General features: G+C 31.6%; 2 protein-coding genes across 11 annotated transcripts in view; one reads left to right on the forward strand and one right to left on the reverse strand.

Annotated features, from left to right (window-relative positions):
- Positions 1 to 7994: 7994 nt before the first annotated feature.
- LOC143047993 (enoyl-[acyl-carrier-protein] reductase, mitochondrial-like) lies at positions 7995 to 9483 on the reverse strand. The gene has a single exon (XM_076221397.1). It carries the CDS (start codon positions 9449 to 9451, stop codon positions 8333 to 8335), a length of 1119 nt encoding a protein of 372 aa, XP_076077512.1. The 5' UTR covers positions 9452 to 9483; the 3' UTR covers positions 7995 to 8332.
- Positions 9484 to 9537: 54 nt separating this feature from the next.
- Positions 9538 to 13707, forward strand: part of LOC143047992 (sperm-associated antigen 17-like) — a 43037-nt gene continuing 38867 nt past the window's right edge. For 6 of the 10 annotated variants that reach the window (XM_076221386.1, XM_076221391.1, XM_076221394.1 and 3 more), the window contains exons 1-4: positions 9539 to 9706; positions 10957 to 11097; positions 11467 to 11658; positions 12184 to 12225. In XM_076221386.1, the coding sequence (XP_076077501.1) occupies positions 9614 to 9706; positions 10957 to 11097; positions 11467 to 11658; positions 12184 to 12225 (468 nt within the window). In that variant the 5' untranslated portion in view covers positions 9539 to 9613. Of the gene's footprint in view, positions 9707 to 10956; positions 11098 to 11466; positions 11659 to 12183; positions 12226 to 13609; positions 13646 to 13707 lie in introns of all 10 variants that reach the window. The other 4 variants (XM_076221392.1, XM_076221393.1, XM_076221395.1 and 1 more) reach the window with 3 other exon arrangements.

Consider the following 13707-nt stretch of genomic DNA (forward strand, 5'->3'; position numbering starts at 1 on the left):
AAAATAGAACATAGGGGTAAAATGCAGTTTTTGGCTTATAACTCAAAAACCAAAGCATTTAGAGCAAATCTGACAGAAGGTGAAATTGTTTATCAGGTCAAAATTTATCTGCCCTGGAATTTTCAGATGAATCGGATAACTGGTTGTTAGGTTGCTGCCCCTGAATTGGTAATTTTAAGGAAATTTTGCCGTTTTTTTATCCTAAATATTATTATAGATAGAGATAAACTGTAAACAGCAATAATGTACAGCAAAGTAAGACCTTAAAATAGGTCAGCATGACAAAAATGGTCAATTAACCCCCTAAGGATTTATTGCTCTTTATAGTCAATTTTTAACAATTTTCATAAAATTTGTAAATTTTCACTAACATTTTCCACTGAAACTACTGGGCCAAGTTCATTATAGATAGAGATAATTGTAAGCAGCAAGAATGTTTAGTAAAGTAAGATCTTCAAACACATCATCATCACCAAAACACAATTTTGTCATGAATCCATCTGCTGTGTCTTTTGTTTAATATTCACATAGACCAAGGTGAGCGACACAGGCTCTTTAGAGCCTCTAGTTATTTTGTTTTAAGTGATTTCAATCAGAAGAAAGTTCAGATTACTCAGGTTTCAGTTTGATTTGGTTTCACTGTACTTTTGTTACTGTTAAGGAAATTATTAGGCATGATATCATAACTTAAATTATTACGATAAATGGCAATTTTATTACAAACAACTAATTAAGGTGAGACATATCCAACATGAAATTTCCCAACGAGAAACTATTTGTCATGACACCAATCAAGATGCCATCATGCTTATACAGTTTTTAATATAATGCTTAACCATGTTGGACTTTGAATTACAATGCGTTAAACTGTTCATACAAGAAATGTTTTTGTAATTTGGGAACGGTAAAGAAACTGGAACAATTATTTTCAGATTTCTTTGAATTAATTTTTTTTCTTATGAACATAGTAGAATCAGTTGGCTTAAAAAATTCTTGATTGTGCTAGAGAAATATCTATTTATTTTCGACCTTGTTTTTAAGAACCTTTTTTTTTAATGTAATTTTATTTATTTAAAGAAGAAGAAAAACCATGGACTTAACATGAAAATAAATAAATCATGAAATGAAATATTGTTTGTGCAGACTTGTGTGTTATACACCTTATCGCTAATCCCGGCTGACCCAGCCGCTTGAACTTTTGACGCATTCAACAATCACTTTCCATTGTGGCGTCAGATGTTTTGTTTTGTGACGTCAAAATTTTACGGGAACCTGTGTGATTTCCAGTAATGGCGGACAAATAGCGATAAGGTGTATTAAAAAGTATCTCTGTTTGTTTGTATGTAAGTTCCAAGAATCCGTCCTTGTATTTTTGTGATTGTTCAAGCATATCATTATATACGTCACTATTTTTTATATGTATTTTTCACATGTGATGAGCCTTTGATATGTTTATAATTATTTTTTTATTTGTCAGATGTTTTGTTCTTTTGAAGGAAAAGAAATTTATTCAATACATTGTTCATAGGATACAAGTTAAAACACTGATTTAAAACACAGCTGAACTATCATCTAAATAACCACTACTTTATACTAAGTTATGGGAAGTATTTGGCTTAACACAATAAACAATAAACAAAAATTATATCAAAGATTCAAGTACAATTTATTTGCGCAAACTAATGGCTTTTCATATTTTCAACATCAATCAATATTATTTCAACTGTGTGTGGGTCTAAAGCAGCAGTCACATGACTTTATTTTTTTGTTTGTTAATTAGATGACAATGTCCCATGTCATATCATTATTACAATAAAGGAGATTGACTTCTTCTTTAAATCCAAAGTTTTTCTGATTCTCAGCTTTTTATTGTGTGTTGATATAATCTATTATTATTCAGGTTTCATCTAATGGTAGTTAGAAAAAAAATTATTTTTGTACATATCATAGTATCATAAACATATTTTCTATTTGCTTGTTTTATAAAAAATAGTATGAATCTCAGTTAATTTAACATATTTTATGGTGTTGTTTGGTTACATTCATGAAATATTACTGACTTGACAAGTTGCAAAAAAATAAGCTGAATTGTTTTTGTTTTTGATCTTTTGCTTTGGTATGTCTGTATATTTATTTTTGTCTTTTATTTTATGACATTTTTCAACAGATAATGCTACTTTTATGTATACGTTCTTGTGCCAAACTTTTATAATGCTCTTTTTAGCTTTATACAATTAAGTGTGTCTACCGGTAAATCAAACTACCAGTATTCAGTAACACAATTTAACAACTCTGGTGTGTGTTATAAACTTTAGTGTACATGTAATAAGCTTTTGTAAGAAATCATCATTTAGTGGGACACAGATGTTAGATTGCATTGCTTAGACTCCCAAAATTTTATTTTGGTAGGAAAATTTTGGTATGTGGTATTTAAATGTGATATTTGTACATTATTTGTTAATTAATAGATGATAATGAAAATGTGTTCTCAAAACATTATCTGTGCAATTAAACTACAACAGAGTATAGAATAGGTTTTTTAAGTAGTTGGATATAACCGTGGATTCATTTATTTTTGAGGATTGAGGAAAACTTGCATCTTCGTTGGTTTAGATTTCTTGGTTCTTCCAATCTCTGAATACAAGAAAAATTTTGTAATTCATTGAACATTTGAATTTGGGGTTCATCTCCACCCACGAAACCCACAAAAATTGATATCCAATAAATACCAATGAATCTACAGTACTTGTGTCCACGGAAAATCTATGAGGTCTGATACTGATGTCTAATTTAAACTGTACTTTATAGCTATGTGATATAGGTACATCATAATTTATTATTAGAAAAGATGGTTAAGCTAGATAATTGAATATGAAAATTTCAATCTGACTTGTTTCTTCCATATAGTAGAAATCTTAAGTGCTCTGTATAGTTCAAAATTTTCTCTATCTTGTTCTATTACTTGTAGAAAATAAATGTGATCAAGATACATGTCATGACACTAGTTTGTTATACATATATATTTGGGTCATGTTTGAAAAAGAACAGTTGATTGATCTGGAGTATTTTTAATAAAATAAACTACATAAATGTGTGCTTGTTTTTTAATTGTACATGTTGTATACAAAAGGATTATAGACATTCATCTTCCAGATTTGTAATATCTGTAGAAATGTAAGGGTACAATAACTCTGGAATAAACAGTTAACACTGCATGTATTCGATAATGTATATCAGAATTTCGTGTGTGTTTAAGTCTTTATGCCATTTAATTAACTTTCGAGATGACCTCTGGAGACTGCTGATTGTAATATAACCTGATATGAACATAAACATAGATATAAATACATAGCGACCTGGTGCAATTGGATTTTTCTAGATTTGTTTGATTTCATGTTATAGGACATAGTTTAAATAGTTCATTGTTTTTATACGACCGCAAAAATTTTTATTTTTTGGTTGTATATTGCTATCACGTTGGCGTCGTCGTCCGAATACTTTTAGTTTTCGCACTCTAACTTTAGTAAAAGTGAATAGAAATCAATGAAACTTTAACACAAGGTTTATGACCACAAAAGGAAGGTTGGGATTGATTTTGGGAGTTTTGGTCCCAACATTTTAGGAATTAGGGGCCAAAAAGGGCCCAAATAAGCATTTTCTTGGTTTTCGCACTATAACTTTAGTTTAAGTGAATAGAAATCTATGAAATTTTGACACAAGGTTTATGACCACAAAAGGAAGGTTGGGATTGATTTTGGGAGTTTTGATTCCAACAGTTTAGGAATTAGGGGCCAAAAAAGGGTCCAAATAAGCATTATTCTTGGTTTTCGCACAATTACTTTAGTATAATAAATAGAAATCAATGAAATTTTAACACATGGTTTATGACCACAAAAGGAAGGTTGGGATTGATTTTTGGAGTTGAGGTCACAACAGTTTATGAATAAGGGGCCAAAAAGGGGCCCAAATAAGCATTATTTTTGGTTTTTGCACCATAACTTTAGTATAAGTAAATAGAAATCTATGAAATTTAAACACAAGGTTTATGACCATAAAAGGAAGGTTGGGTTTGATTTTGGGAGTTTTGGTCCTAACAGTTTAGGAATAAGGGGCCCAAAGGGCCCAAAATTGAACTTTGTGTGATTTCATCAAAAATTGAATAATTGGGGTTCATTGATATGCCGAATCTAACTATGTATGTAGATTCTTAATTTTTGGTCCCGTTTTCAAATTAATCTACATTAAGGTCCAAAGGGTCCAGAATTAAACTTAGTTTGATTTTAACAAAAATTGAATCCTTGGGGTTCTTTGATATGCTGAATTTAAAAATGTACTTAGATTTTTAATTATTGGCCTAGTTTTCAAGTTGGTCCAAATGGGGGTCCAAAATTAAACTTTGTTTGATTTCATCAAAAATTGAATAAATGGGTTCTTTGATATGCCAAATCTAACTGTGTATGTAGATTCTTAATTTTTGGTCCAGGTTTCAAATTGGTCTACATTAAGGTCCAAAGGGTCCAAAATTAAACTAAGTTTAATTTTAACAAAAATTAAATTCTTGGGCTTATTTGATATGCTTTATCTAAATATGTACTTTGATTTTTGATTATGGGCCCAGTTTTCAAGTTGGTCCAAATCAGGATTCCATATCAAGTATTGTGCAATAGCAAGAAATTTTCAATTGCACAGTATTGCACAATAGCAAGAAATATCTAATTGCACAATATTGTGCAATAGCAATTAATTTTCAATTGGAGTTATCTTTCTTTGTATAGAATAGTAGTTGATAATATATGTTGGAAATTTGCCAGACATGACTATGATGTCATTTTCTATTTTTATTTGCCAATAACTTTATGTAAATAACTTCATTGGAAATTTGCCACTATAAAATGTTGCTGATGAAGCTTTTTTTCCTTATCTTATCTAAAATGTTTTTAGATAATGTATGTTGGACATTTGCCAGACATGACTATGATGTCATTTTCTATTTTTATTTGCCAATAACTTTATGTAAATAACTTCTTTGGAAATTTGCCAATATAAAATGTTGCTGATGAAGTTTTTTTTATTGTTTTATACAATAAACAATGTATATTCACTTTTACTACCAACCAATCTTTACCATTCAGTGATAACAAGCACTTTATTTTACATTTTAATATTTTATGATGTATTTAAAAGAGTAGTTATTGTTGCAAACTCCATTAGAAATTTGAATTGATATCAGTTTTGGAAAAAGGGAAACAGGGATGTGAAAGAAAAGGCGGGGGGGGTTAAATTTTTCTCATTTCAGATTTCATAAATAAAAAGAAAATTTCTTCAAACATTTTTTTGAGAGGATTAATATTCAACAGCATAGTGAATTGCTCAAAGGCAAAAAAAAACTTTTAAGTTCATTAGACCACATTCATTCTGTGTCAGAAACCTATGCTGTGTCAACTATTTAATTTTAGATTTAAAAAGTTTGAAGAAGAAATCTTTAATTGATTTGTAAAATCTTGACATTTGTTTTGTGTAAAAAAAAACCATGTAATGTCAAAAATTTGATCACAATCCAAATTCAGAGCTGTATCACGCTTGAATGTTTTGTCCATACTTGCCCCAACTGTTCAGGGTTCGACCTCTGCGGTCGTATAAAGCTGCGCCCTGCGGAGCACCTGGTTTTACCTGTATACGGTAAGAATGATTTTTTTTGTAGATCGAATCGGTCAAAGATTTTGTTCACCTTTGTTTCACTTTCAATGTTGACATTTTTTTCCTTTAAGTGGGTGACCACTATTAATCAGGAGTAATCTATCATAAGCTATTAGGTTAAGTTAAGGTCACATAAATGTGGATTCAATGAGGTCGAATTATTCACTTGCAAGTAAATAATTCATCAGCAATGTTTCTTTGCCCATTTTGACAAAATTGAACCAATTTGATGAAAAAACGAATTATAAATTTCATCATTTCACTAATATTAATGATTGAACCAAACAAAATCATATTCCATTTTTGTTCAGTGACAACTCTACAACAGATTTATCCATCAAATCTTCAAAAACCTTATTCAGTTGATATTCACCCTAAAAACTACAGCTAACACTAGGGTCATCTCTTGAGGTCTAGCTATAGTTTTACGAGTAAGTTTATTTTTTACTACCACCTAATGGTTTCAAATGTGAACTCTTTACAAGAGACTATAAGACATAGAAATTTTATAGGTCATGGTACAACCTCCAACAATGAGCTAAACCCAAACTGCATAGCTATAAAAGGCACTGTTTCTTTGGTCACTGAAAAATTATTGCTTCCATATAATAACACTCATATCATAGGTTAGAATGGATCTACCCTATACAATGCCTCTAATTTGACTCCATTGAAATGAGATGTGTCAATGAAAATATATCAGAAAAATGATCAAATATTGATTTAACAACATGTGTTAGTCTTACTGTACCTCCTGGACTTGAGATGACAATTTAGTCACACCATATGTTCATGTACATGTACCTCTCGGAAACCTTTTCAGTAATATAAAAATAAGAAGATCCAGTATGATTGCCAATGAGACAACTCTCCACAAAGAGACCAAATGACACAGAAATCAACAACTATAGGTCACTGTAAGGCCTTCTAATTCCATACCAAATAGTCGGCTATAAAAGGCTCAAATTAGTATGGCGTTCATTATCACTGGACTAGTATATATTTGTTTAGAGGCCAGCTGAAGGACGCCTCTGGGTGCGGGAATTTCTCGCTACATTGAAGACCTGTTGGTGACCCTCTGCTGTTGTTTTTTATTTGGTCGGGTTGTTGTCTCTTTGACACATTCCCCATTTCCATTCTCAATTTTATCAGAAATGACAAAACAATCTAAATAAAAACTACCAGCATGATTTATGTATAAAATAATGAATATAAAACAAATATAATATACAGCATCAAAAGACAACCACTGGATTACAGGCTTCCGACTTAGGTCATGCACATACAGAATTTAGCAGGGTTAAAATAAATTGTAGTTGTCTTTTTTATATCTTGCTGTTTTTGTGCATTTTTTTGTTTTGGTAACATAGCTGTAGTTAATAAATTCTGATCTCTGGAAATGTTTGTTGTTCAAGACAAATGGCTCCATGCTTTTATTTGTTTCATTGCATTCAAATTGACATATACCTTATTATCTACCATTATTTATAAGCATGAACAATTCCTGCAGATCTTGAGCTTCTTTTTGGAACATTAGTGTTTGATGATGACTTACAATCCCTTTTCCCTGAATGAGACCTACTGAATTAGACATATCATTGAGTTTGTACATGTTGTTGCATTGGCAACACACAGTTGCAACATGTGGAGCAGATCTGCTTACCATTCAGGAGCACCTCAGATCACCCCCAGTTTTTAGTGGTGTTTGTGTTGCTCAGTCTTAAGTTTTCTATGTTGTGTTTTGTGTACTGTTACTCTTTTTCCTTTTTAGCAATGGCTTTGTCAGTCTTTTTGACTTCTGAGTTTGAATTTCCATTTGTTATCTTTTCCCTCTTAAGTGTAAAGACAGGTGGTGTTTACATTTATATCAATTCACTGAATTTTAATGGAATTACAGCTGCTGTGAGAATAAAAGAAATGTTTTCAGATCTGAGAATGATTATCACTACTTACATTGATTATAAAATACAGATTGAGTTTACATTTTTGTTCCAGTTGACAAAATATTCAAAAAAATTTGCCTATAAACATAATTCTTTTTTATGAAATCATCCATCCAGATTAATTGGTATACATGGTATCTCGAAGATTATTTTGGTCAATGAAAGTGTATTCGGTTAGTTCTGGTATTGTAGTAATTCATATTTTTTTTCCATTTTTCCAAAGAAAATGGATCGCTTCTGAAATTATGAATGCAAGTTTTTATTATTGTAAACCTAAAACTGTCACATTTTTGCTTCAACAAAAACATTGCAATAATTCTAAATTTTCAGATTATAACACAGATTTGTTTATACATGTTATCATTAGCTTTTTTATTCTTCAAGTGTGGTTGACATGTTTCTTTAGAGTGATAAAGTTGTTTTATCATGTAAACCTGAATAAGACTTAAAAGAATACATTGTTCATTACTGCAGACAGTGCATGAATATATGCTTAAAATACCAAAGAGAATAGATGGATGGATAGCTACAAGAACTATTACACAGTACATTTTAAAAGTCGTACAAAAATGTTGCAAAGTTTTAAATGCATGAAATAGTTACAATATATTAAAATCAAAAGCTAAGCAATCCAAATTAAAGATACCATTGTGTTTTCCTTGTTTATATTGAATATTTATAAGCGATGATAATCACTCCTGCATTACAAGAACTTTTTTCTGGTTTTGAAAACCTTCTAATGATTTATCAACTGCCACTTGATAGTTTGTAAAGGGTATCAATTCGCTAGGAGAAGGTATAAGTTTACAATCTCTCATTAAATTGCATAGGTTTTTATACATATCTTTCTTCTCATTACTATCTCTGTGTTCAAAATTCCATTGTGTATTCCAATATCCCACTATTTTCACATCTTTAAAAATCAATGCACCAGTTGGAATTGTCAGTGGTTTCTTAGACATTCCACCATAAGTAACTATAGTACCTTTTTCTTTTAGAAATCGTACAAGTTCAGTAGCACTTTTTCCACCAACACAATTTAAAGCAAGCTTTGGCTTTTGGTTATAGGAGTTGATAAGTTCTTTCATTTCTGGTGTACGAACAAACTCCTCTGTTACAACGTGAGTTGCTCCAAGTTGATTCAAATGGCTCTTTAGACTTTCCAAATCTGGCCTGTCTCGAATTATATTTATTGTTTTAATACCCCATTCTTTAGCTAGCTGTATAACACACTGACCAACAGCACTATTTGCTCCATTCTGAATAACTAAATCACCAGCTTCTAGCATTACATAATCTTTGAGCATACGGTAAGCAGTGCACGGATTAACCATTATTGTTGCTGCACTCAACAAAGGTATATCATTGTCAATTTTGAGCAACATATTTTCCTTTGTCACCGCATGCTGTCTCCATGTGCCCCATGCAGCTTCAGCAGGAATCACCCAGTCACCAGGTTTCATGTTTTTCACCTTTTTTCCTATCTCAACAACTTCTCCTACACCTTCATTACCAACAATAGCAGGGAGTTTTGGTCTGATATGGTATGTCCCTTCAATCATGTTAATATCAGACGGATTTATTGGTGCCATCAACATTTTAACCAAGACTTCATCATCAGAGGGATGATGTACTAAGATTTTTTCTAATGATAAAACTTTTCTAGGATCACCAAAGTCCTTTAGCATAACTGCTTCAGTTTCTTTACTTGTTCCAATATTCCGTAAAGAGATTGTCTTCCCAAAAAAAGAATTCTTTAATTGGTGTTTCTTTAATACATTTGTAATCCTTTGAAAAATCCGACCTGACATTTTTTCAGATAACTTCCAAAATATTGATAAATCGAGAGAATAACGAATGAACGGAAAGAAAAGTAACCGGAAGTATGAGTTGCGCATAAGCAGATTCTTAGCAACCTCCAAACAGATATGGCGGAAAGCATCTTTATTTTCTGATTTTCAAAATAAAACAGAATGTCTAAGGCTGGGAAGAGAGTTAAAAGTGGAGGAGGTCAAGGAGGTCCAGCTAAATGGGAAGCAGGATTACTTGCAGCTGTTTTTGAAGAGGTTAATCTATATTTAAAACCGAAAGGTCGCTTCTTTATCAGTGTTTATAACGTTAAATTGACATATATAAATATAAGGGCTTATACATAGAGAAACATAGAGTCACTGTCATCTTTGCATACATTGCTCATCCATAATCTTATCCAACAATGAAACATGAAAAATGACACATTTAAAAGATTATGTTGAACTGTTAGTGACACTTAACTTGCACCACTGTCCCAGCTTAGGGGAGGGCTGAATACTCACAAAATTGTTTAACCACGCCACATTCTTCATATGCCTGTCCCAAGTTAGGAGTTTGTAGGTCAGTATTTGTTGCTGGTTCATTCTATTAGGCCACTTCACGGTTAGTTTACACAGCGGGTTTACATATTGAATAGGGGGCAGATGATCTTGTTTTTAAAAGCGGTAGAAATATAAGACAGGATATTCCAAATTCCACATTCTGGCACCGTACCAGGAAGAAGAAGAAGAAATGCAAAATGTAGTATGATAGTACGGGAAATCCAATGCATGTTTCCAAGTATCTGCTCTGTTTTAATGATGTTCCTGTATTTTTCAGACATTTTTACCTCCATTATGAAAATATGCCCCCTATTCAATATGACCAAACTAATACACCTTATCACCATTCCCGCTTTACCTGAGAATCTGTACCGCTTGAACTTTTGACATCATACAACAATCACTTTTCCATTGTGGCATCAGATATTTTCTATTATGACGTCAAAATTTTACAGGAAAACTGTTTGATGTCCAGTAATGGCGGACAAATAGCGATAAGTTGTATTGTGAAGGGGTCTATTAAAAAGAAGTGATGATGCCCCTAAACCCACGAATGATGTTCACTAAAACCACAGCTTTTGACGGAAATGCATGGAACTCAAAAGTTGTCTATTGTTTCATATTTTTTAAGTCAGGGCTTTAATAGCCAATACGGTATTGTTTTTTTCTCATTGTCGAAGGCTGTGTTACATCCTATAATTGCTTTCATCATTCAGATACATCAACTACATCTGAACTTGTGTTAATGTAGTTGTCTCATTTGCAATCATACCAATACCAAAGTCCATATCTTCTTATTTTTACATAATGTGCATCACATTAACTGGATAAAATAACTAACAAATCTTCAGTGAAATATTTTATCAGTTGCTTTCCTGGATTTTTTGGAGCTACTTAAAGCATTTATACTTTGAGTTCTATAGTATGCCTTGATAACCATTTTCTCATCTACTACATTTTAGGATAACTGGAAGCCAAATGTAACATTTGTAGTAGGAAACAAAGTAGAGGATTATTCCTGGATTAAAATTTTAGGAGAAACAGTAGCAGCTGGTTCCAGGAAATTGTTCAGTGTTCTCTCCAGAGAAACATTGGAAAATGAGGTAAGGATATTGTACATACTGTAAATTCAGAAATTATTGCGTGCATTTATTATTGTGATTTTTGTCAATGTGATTTTAAATTTTGCGATATTGAGAGAAACCCTTCGTAATTCATATAAAAAAATTTCAAAATGTGAGTTTAAATTATTGCTATTATAACTCTGTCTCATTTTGTGCAATAATAAAAACATAGCAATGATTTCTAAGTTAAAAAGTAACTGATAGACATTTTAAACACTTCAGTCTTGCCTCATGTAAATCCAATCAACATCAATTTCTTTCATCTTATTTTGTTAATTACAAAGAATAGTTATGGCAAATAGTTTGGTTACATTTGATTTAAAAGTTGTATATTTTTATCCTACCTAGGTTAGAGAACTTGGCAATCCAAAAGGAAAGAAACCAAAAGAAGTACCTCAGCATTATGAAGTAACAGAATCTATAAAGACTATACTTGATAACAATGAAGAAATCCCATTACCACTACTGGCCAAACTTCTCAAGTTTAAGTTATTGTGGATAAAAAGCAATGATCTTAAGAGGCGTGAACAAGAAAGGAAGGTGAGAGGAGAACGAAAGTTTTTAATACATTTTTAATGCAAAACAATGCAGTATCTGGACAAATTTATATGAAAATTTAGCCATATTTGTCTAAATACTACATAAAATTCTGATAAAAAAAATCAGTTACATATATGGTTAAAAACAGAAGCTAGTAAATGATATTAACATGATGTAGGTAATACCTCAAACACTACAAAACATGAAAGATATGTATGATCTAAGATGATAGGCAAATATCCATACATTATGCCAAGCTACATTGTATATATTAATCTAACTGAAGGCAAGTTGTGGGCATAGTGTTTGCTGGAATATTTTTTTCTCACACTTAGAGATATTTATTTTCATCATTCTCATTCAAGTGTTTTGCAATTTTCTTGCAACTGGTCAACTTTGTCAAGATTATCATAAAAGATTTTTTTAAATTAAAATACATGTTGAAATATCTGTTTCAAGTGAAACATTAACTTTGCTTATTCTATGTGAAACATTGTCATCTTTCATTTATGGCTCCACCTCCAGGTGGATTTTATAGATGAAGATGGACCTAAATCAAAGAAAAAGGTGAGATTGTTAGAATCTGTGTCATGGTAGGATTGACCCTTGAGTTATATTTTAGATTACATTATTTTTTAGGTACCAAAGAAAATTAGTTTCTCTTATTTCTTGAGGTTGTGGTTTTTTAACTTCTTACTGTTAATGATTGTGTTTTAAGTGCATGGACCTAAGTAATACTTTTACAATTTTTTGTAGTCAGTTGATATTTGAAATTGAACTTTTATGTGAATCTATTCTCAGTAGAAAATCTATTGATTTTTTTTTTGTGTGTGACATAGAACTATGTAGACATGTTTTTTTTATAGTAACTATGTAGAACAACCTATCACTTTTTGGTTACAAGGTATTTGAGGACCTGATACTATTGATATTGACAGTAACAGGAATTACCAATAGTAATGGACATTAATAAAATTGAGAATGGAAATGGGGAATGTGTCAAAGAGACACCAACCGGACCCCTAAACAAAAATGTATTCTAGTTCAGTGATAATGGACGTCATACAGTACTAAACTCAGAAATATACACAAGAAACTAAAATTAAAAATCATACAAGACTAACAAAGGCCTGAGGCTCCTAAAATGTTATCTTTTAAATTACCATTATTACAAGAGGGTGGTAAAGGGCTATTTTCGTGCAACGTTTTTTGGCTTTATATTTCCCGTATTTTCGTGTTTTGACGATTTATTTCTCGTTTTCTTGTGTCTGGCTCGATTTACATGCTTTGTGTTTCCCCTTATTTATTTTCAGTGTTTCGTGTCTGTATCTCGTGCATGTTCCGCATTTGATTAAAAGTCAGTGTGTTATAATACCTTCTGAAATTTGTGTAATCTAATAGTAATTGATGTATGTTGTTACCATTCTACTTTTGCAGTATGTATTGTATCAATGAAGAACACCAAATTATTAAGAATAATTAATTTTTTTTCAAATAAGAAGCAAGTAATGGAAGCTTAAAGTTGGCCGCAAGGTCTCCATATCAGGCCATTAATAGAGGCTACATGATCTCCAAGAACGACTGAGTAATAACTTCTGGTACTTTTTTCCTTCATATTTACGATTTTATTTCTTGTGCTTCATTTTTCCCGATTTTTATTTTCCCTGTGACGTGTTAGCAATTTTTATTTCATGTGTTTCCGTGTTTAGTGCCCCCCTTTACCACCCTCTTACAAGGATAAAGTGGTAAGGTACAAATGTTCATTCAGGTAAATCAAACATGGACACAACAAAACAGAGTGAAAGGGATTTTTGTTTCAACTTTAACTCCAGCTATTCCACTATTTTTAAACGTATTAAAATTTATAATAAATTAATATTGAACATGGAGCAAGTTCATTGTACCAAATATGGTTGAATACTGACCGACTTTATTATTATTATAAACAAAGGCAGATATACTGAGAAAGCAAGAGTTAAACCTAGATGTAAGATGTTTGAAATGAATTTGGGGATGTGAAGGTTATATATCTGTTCAGACAGCTACTCT

Source organism: Mytilus galloprovincialis, chromosome 10 (genome assembly GCF_965363235.1).
Source record: "Mytilus galloprovincialis chromosome 10, xbMytGall1.hap1.1, whole genome shotgun sequence".
Taxonomy (NCBI): domain Eukaryota; kingdom Metazoa; phylum Mollusca; class Bivalvia; order Mytilida; family Mytilidae; genus Mytilus; species Mytilus galloprovincialis.

Bases quoted from the DNA above. Each gene is read 5' to 3' on its own strand.
- LOC143047993 (XM_076221397.1), bottom strand. From the start codon at position 9,451: ATGTCAGGTCGGATTTTTCAAAGGATTACAAATGTATTAAAGAAACAC.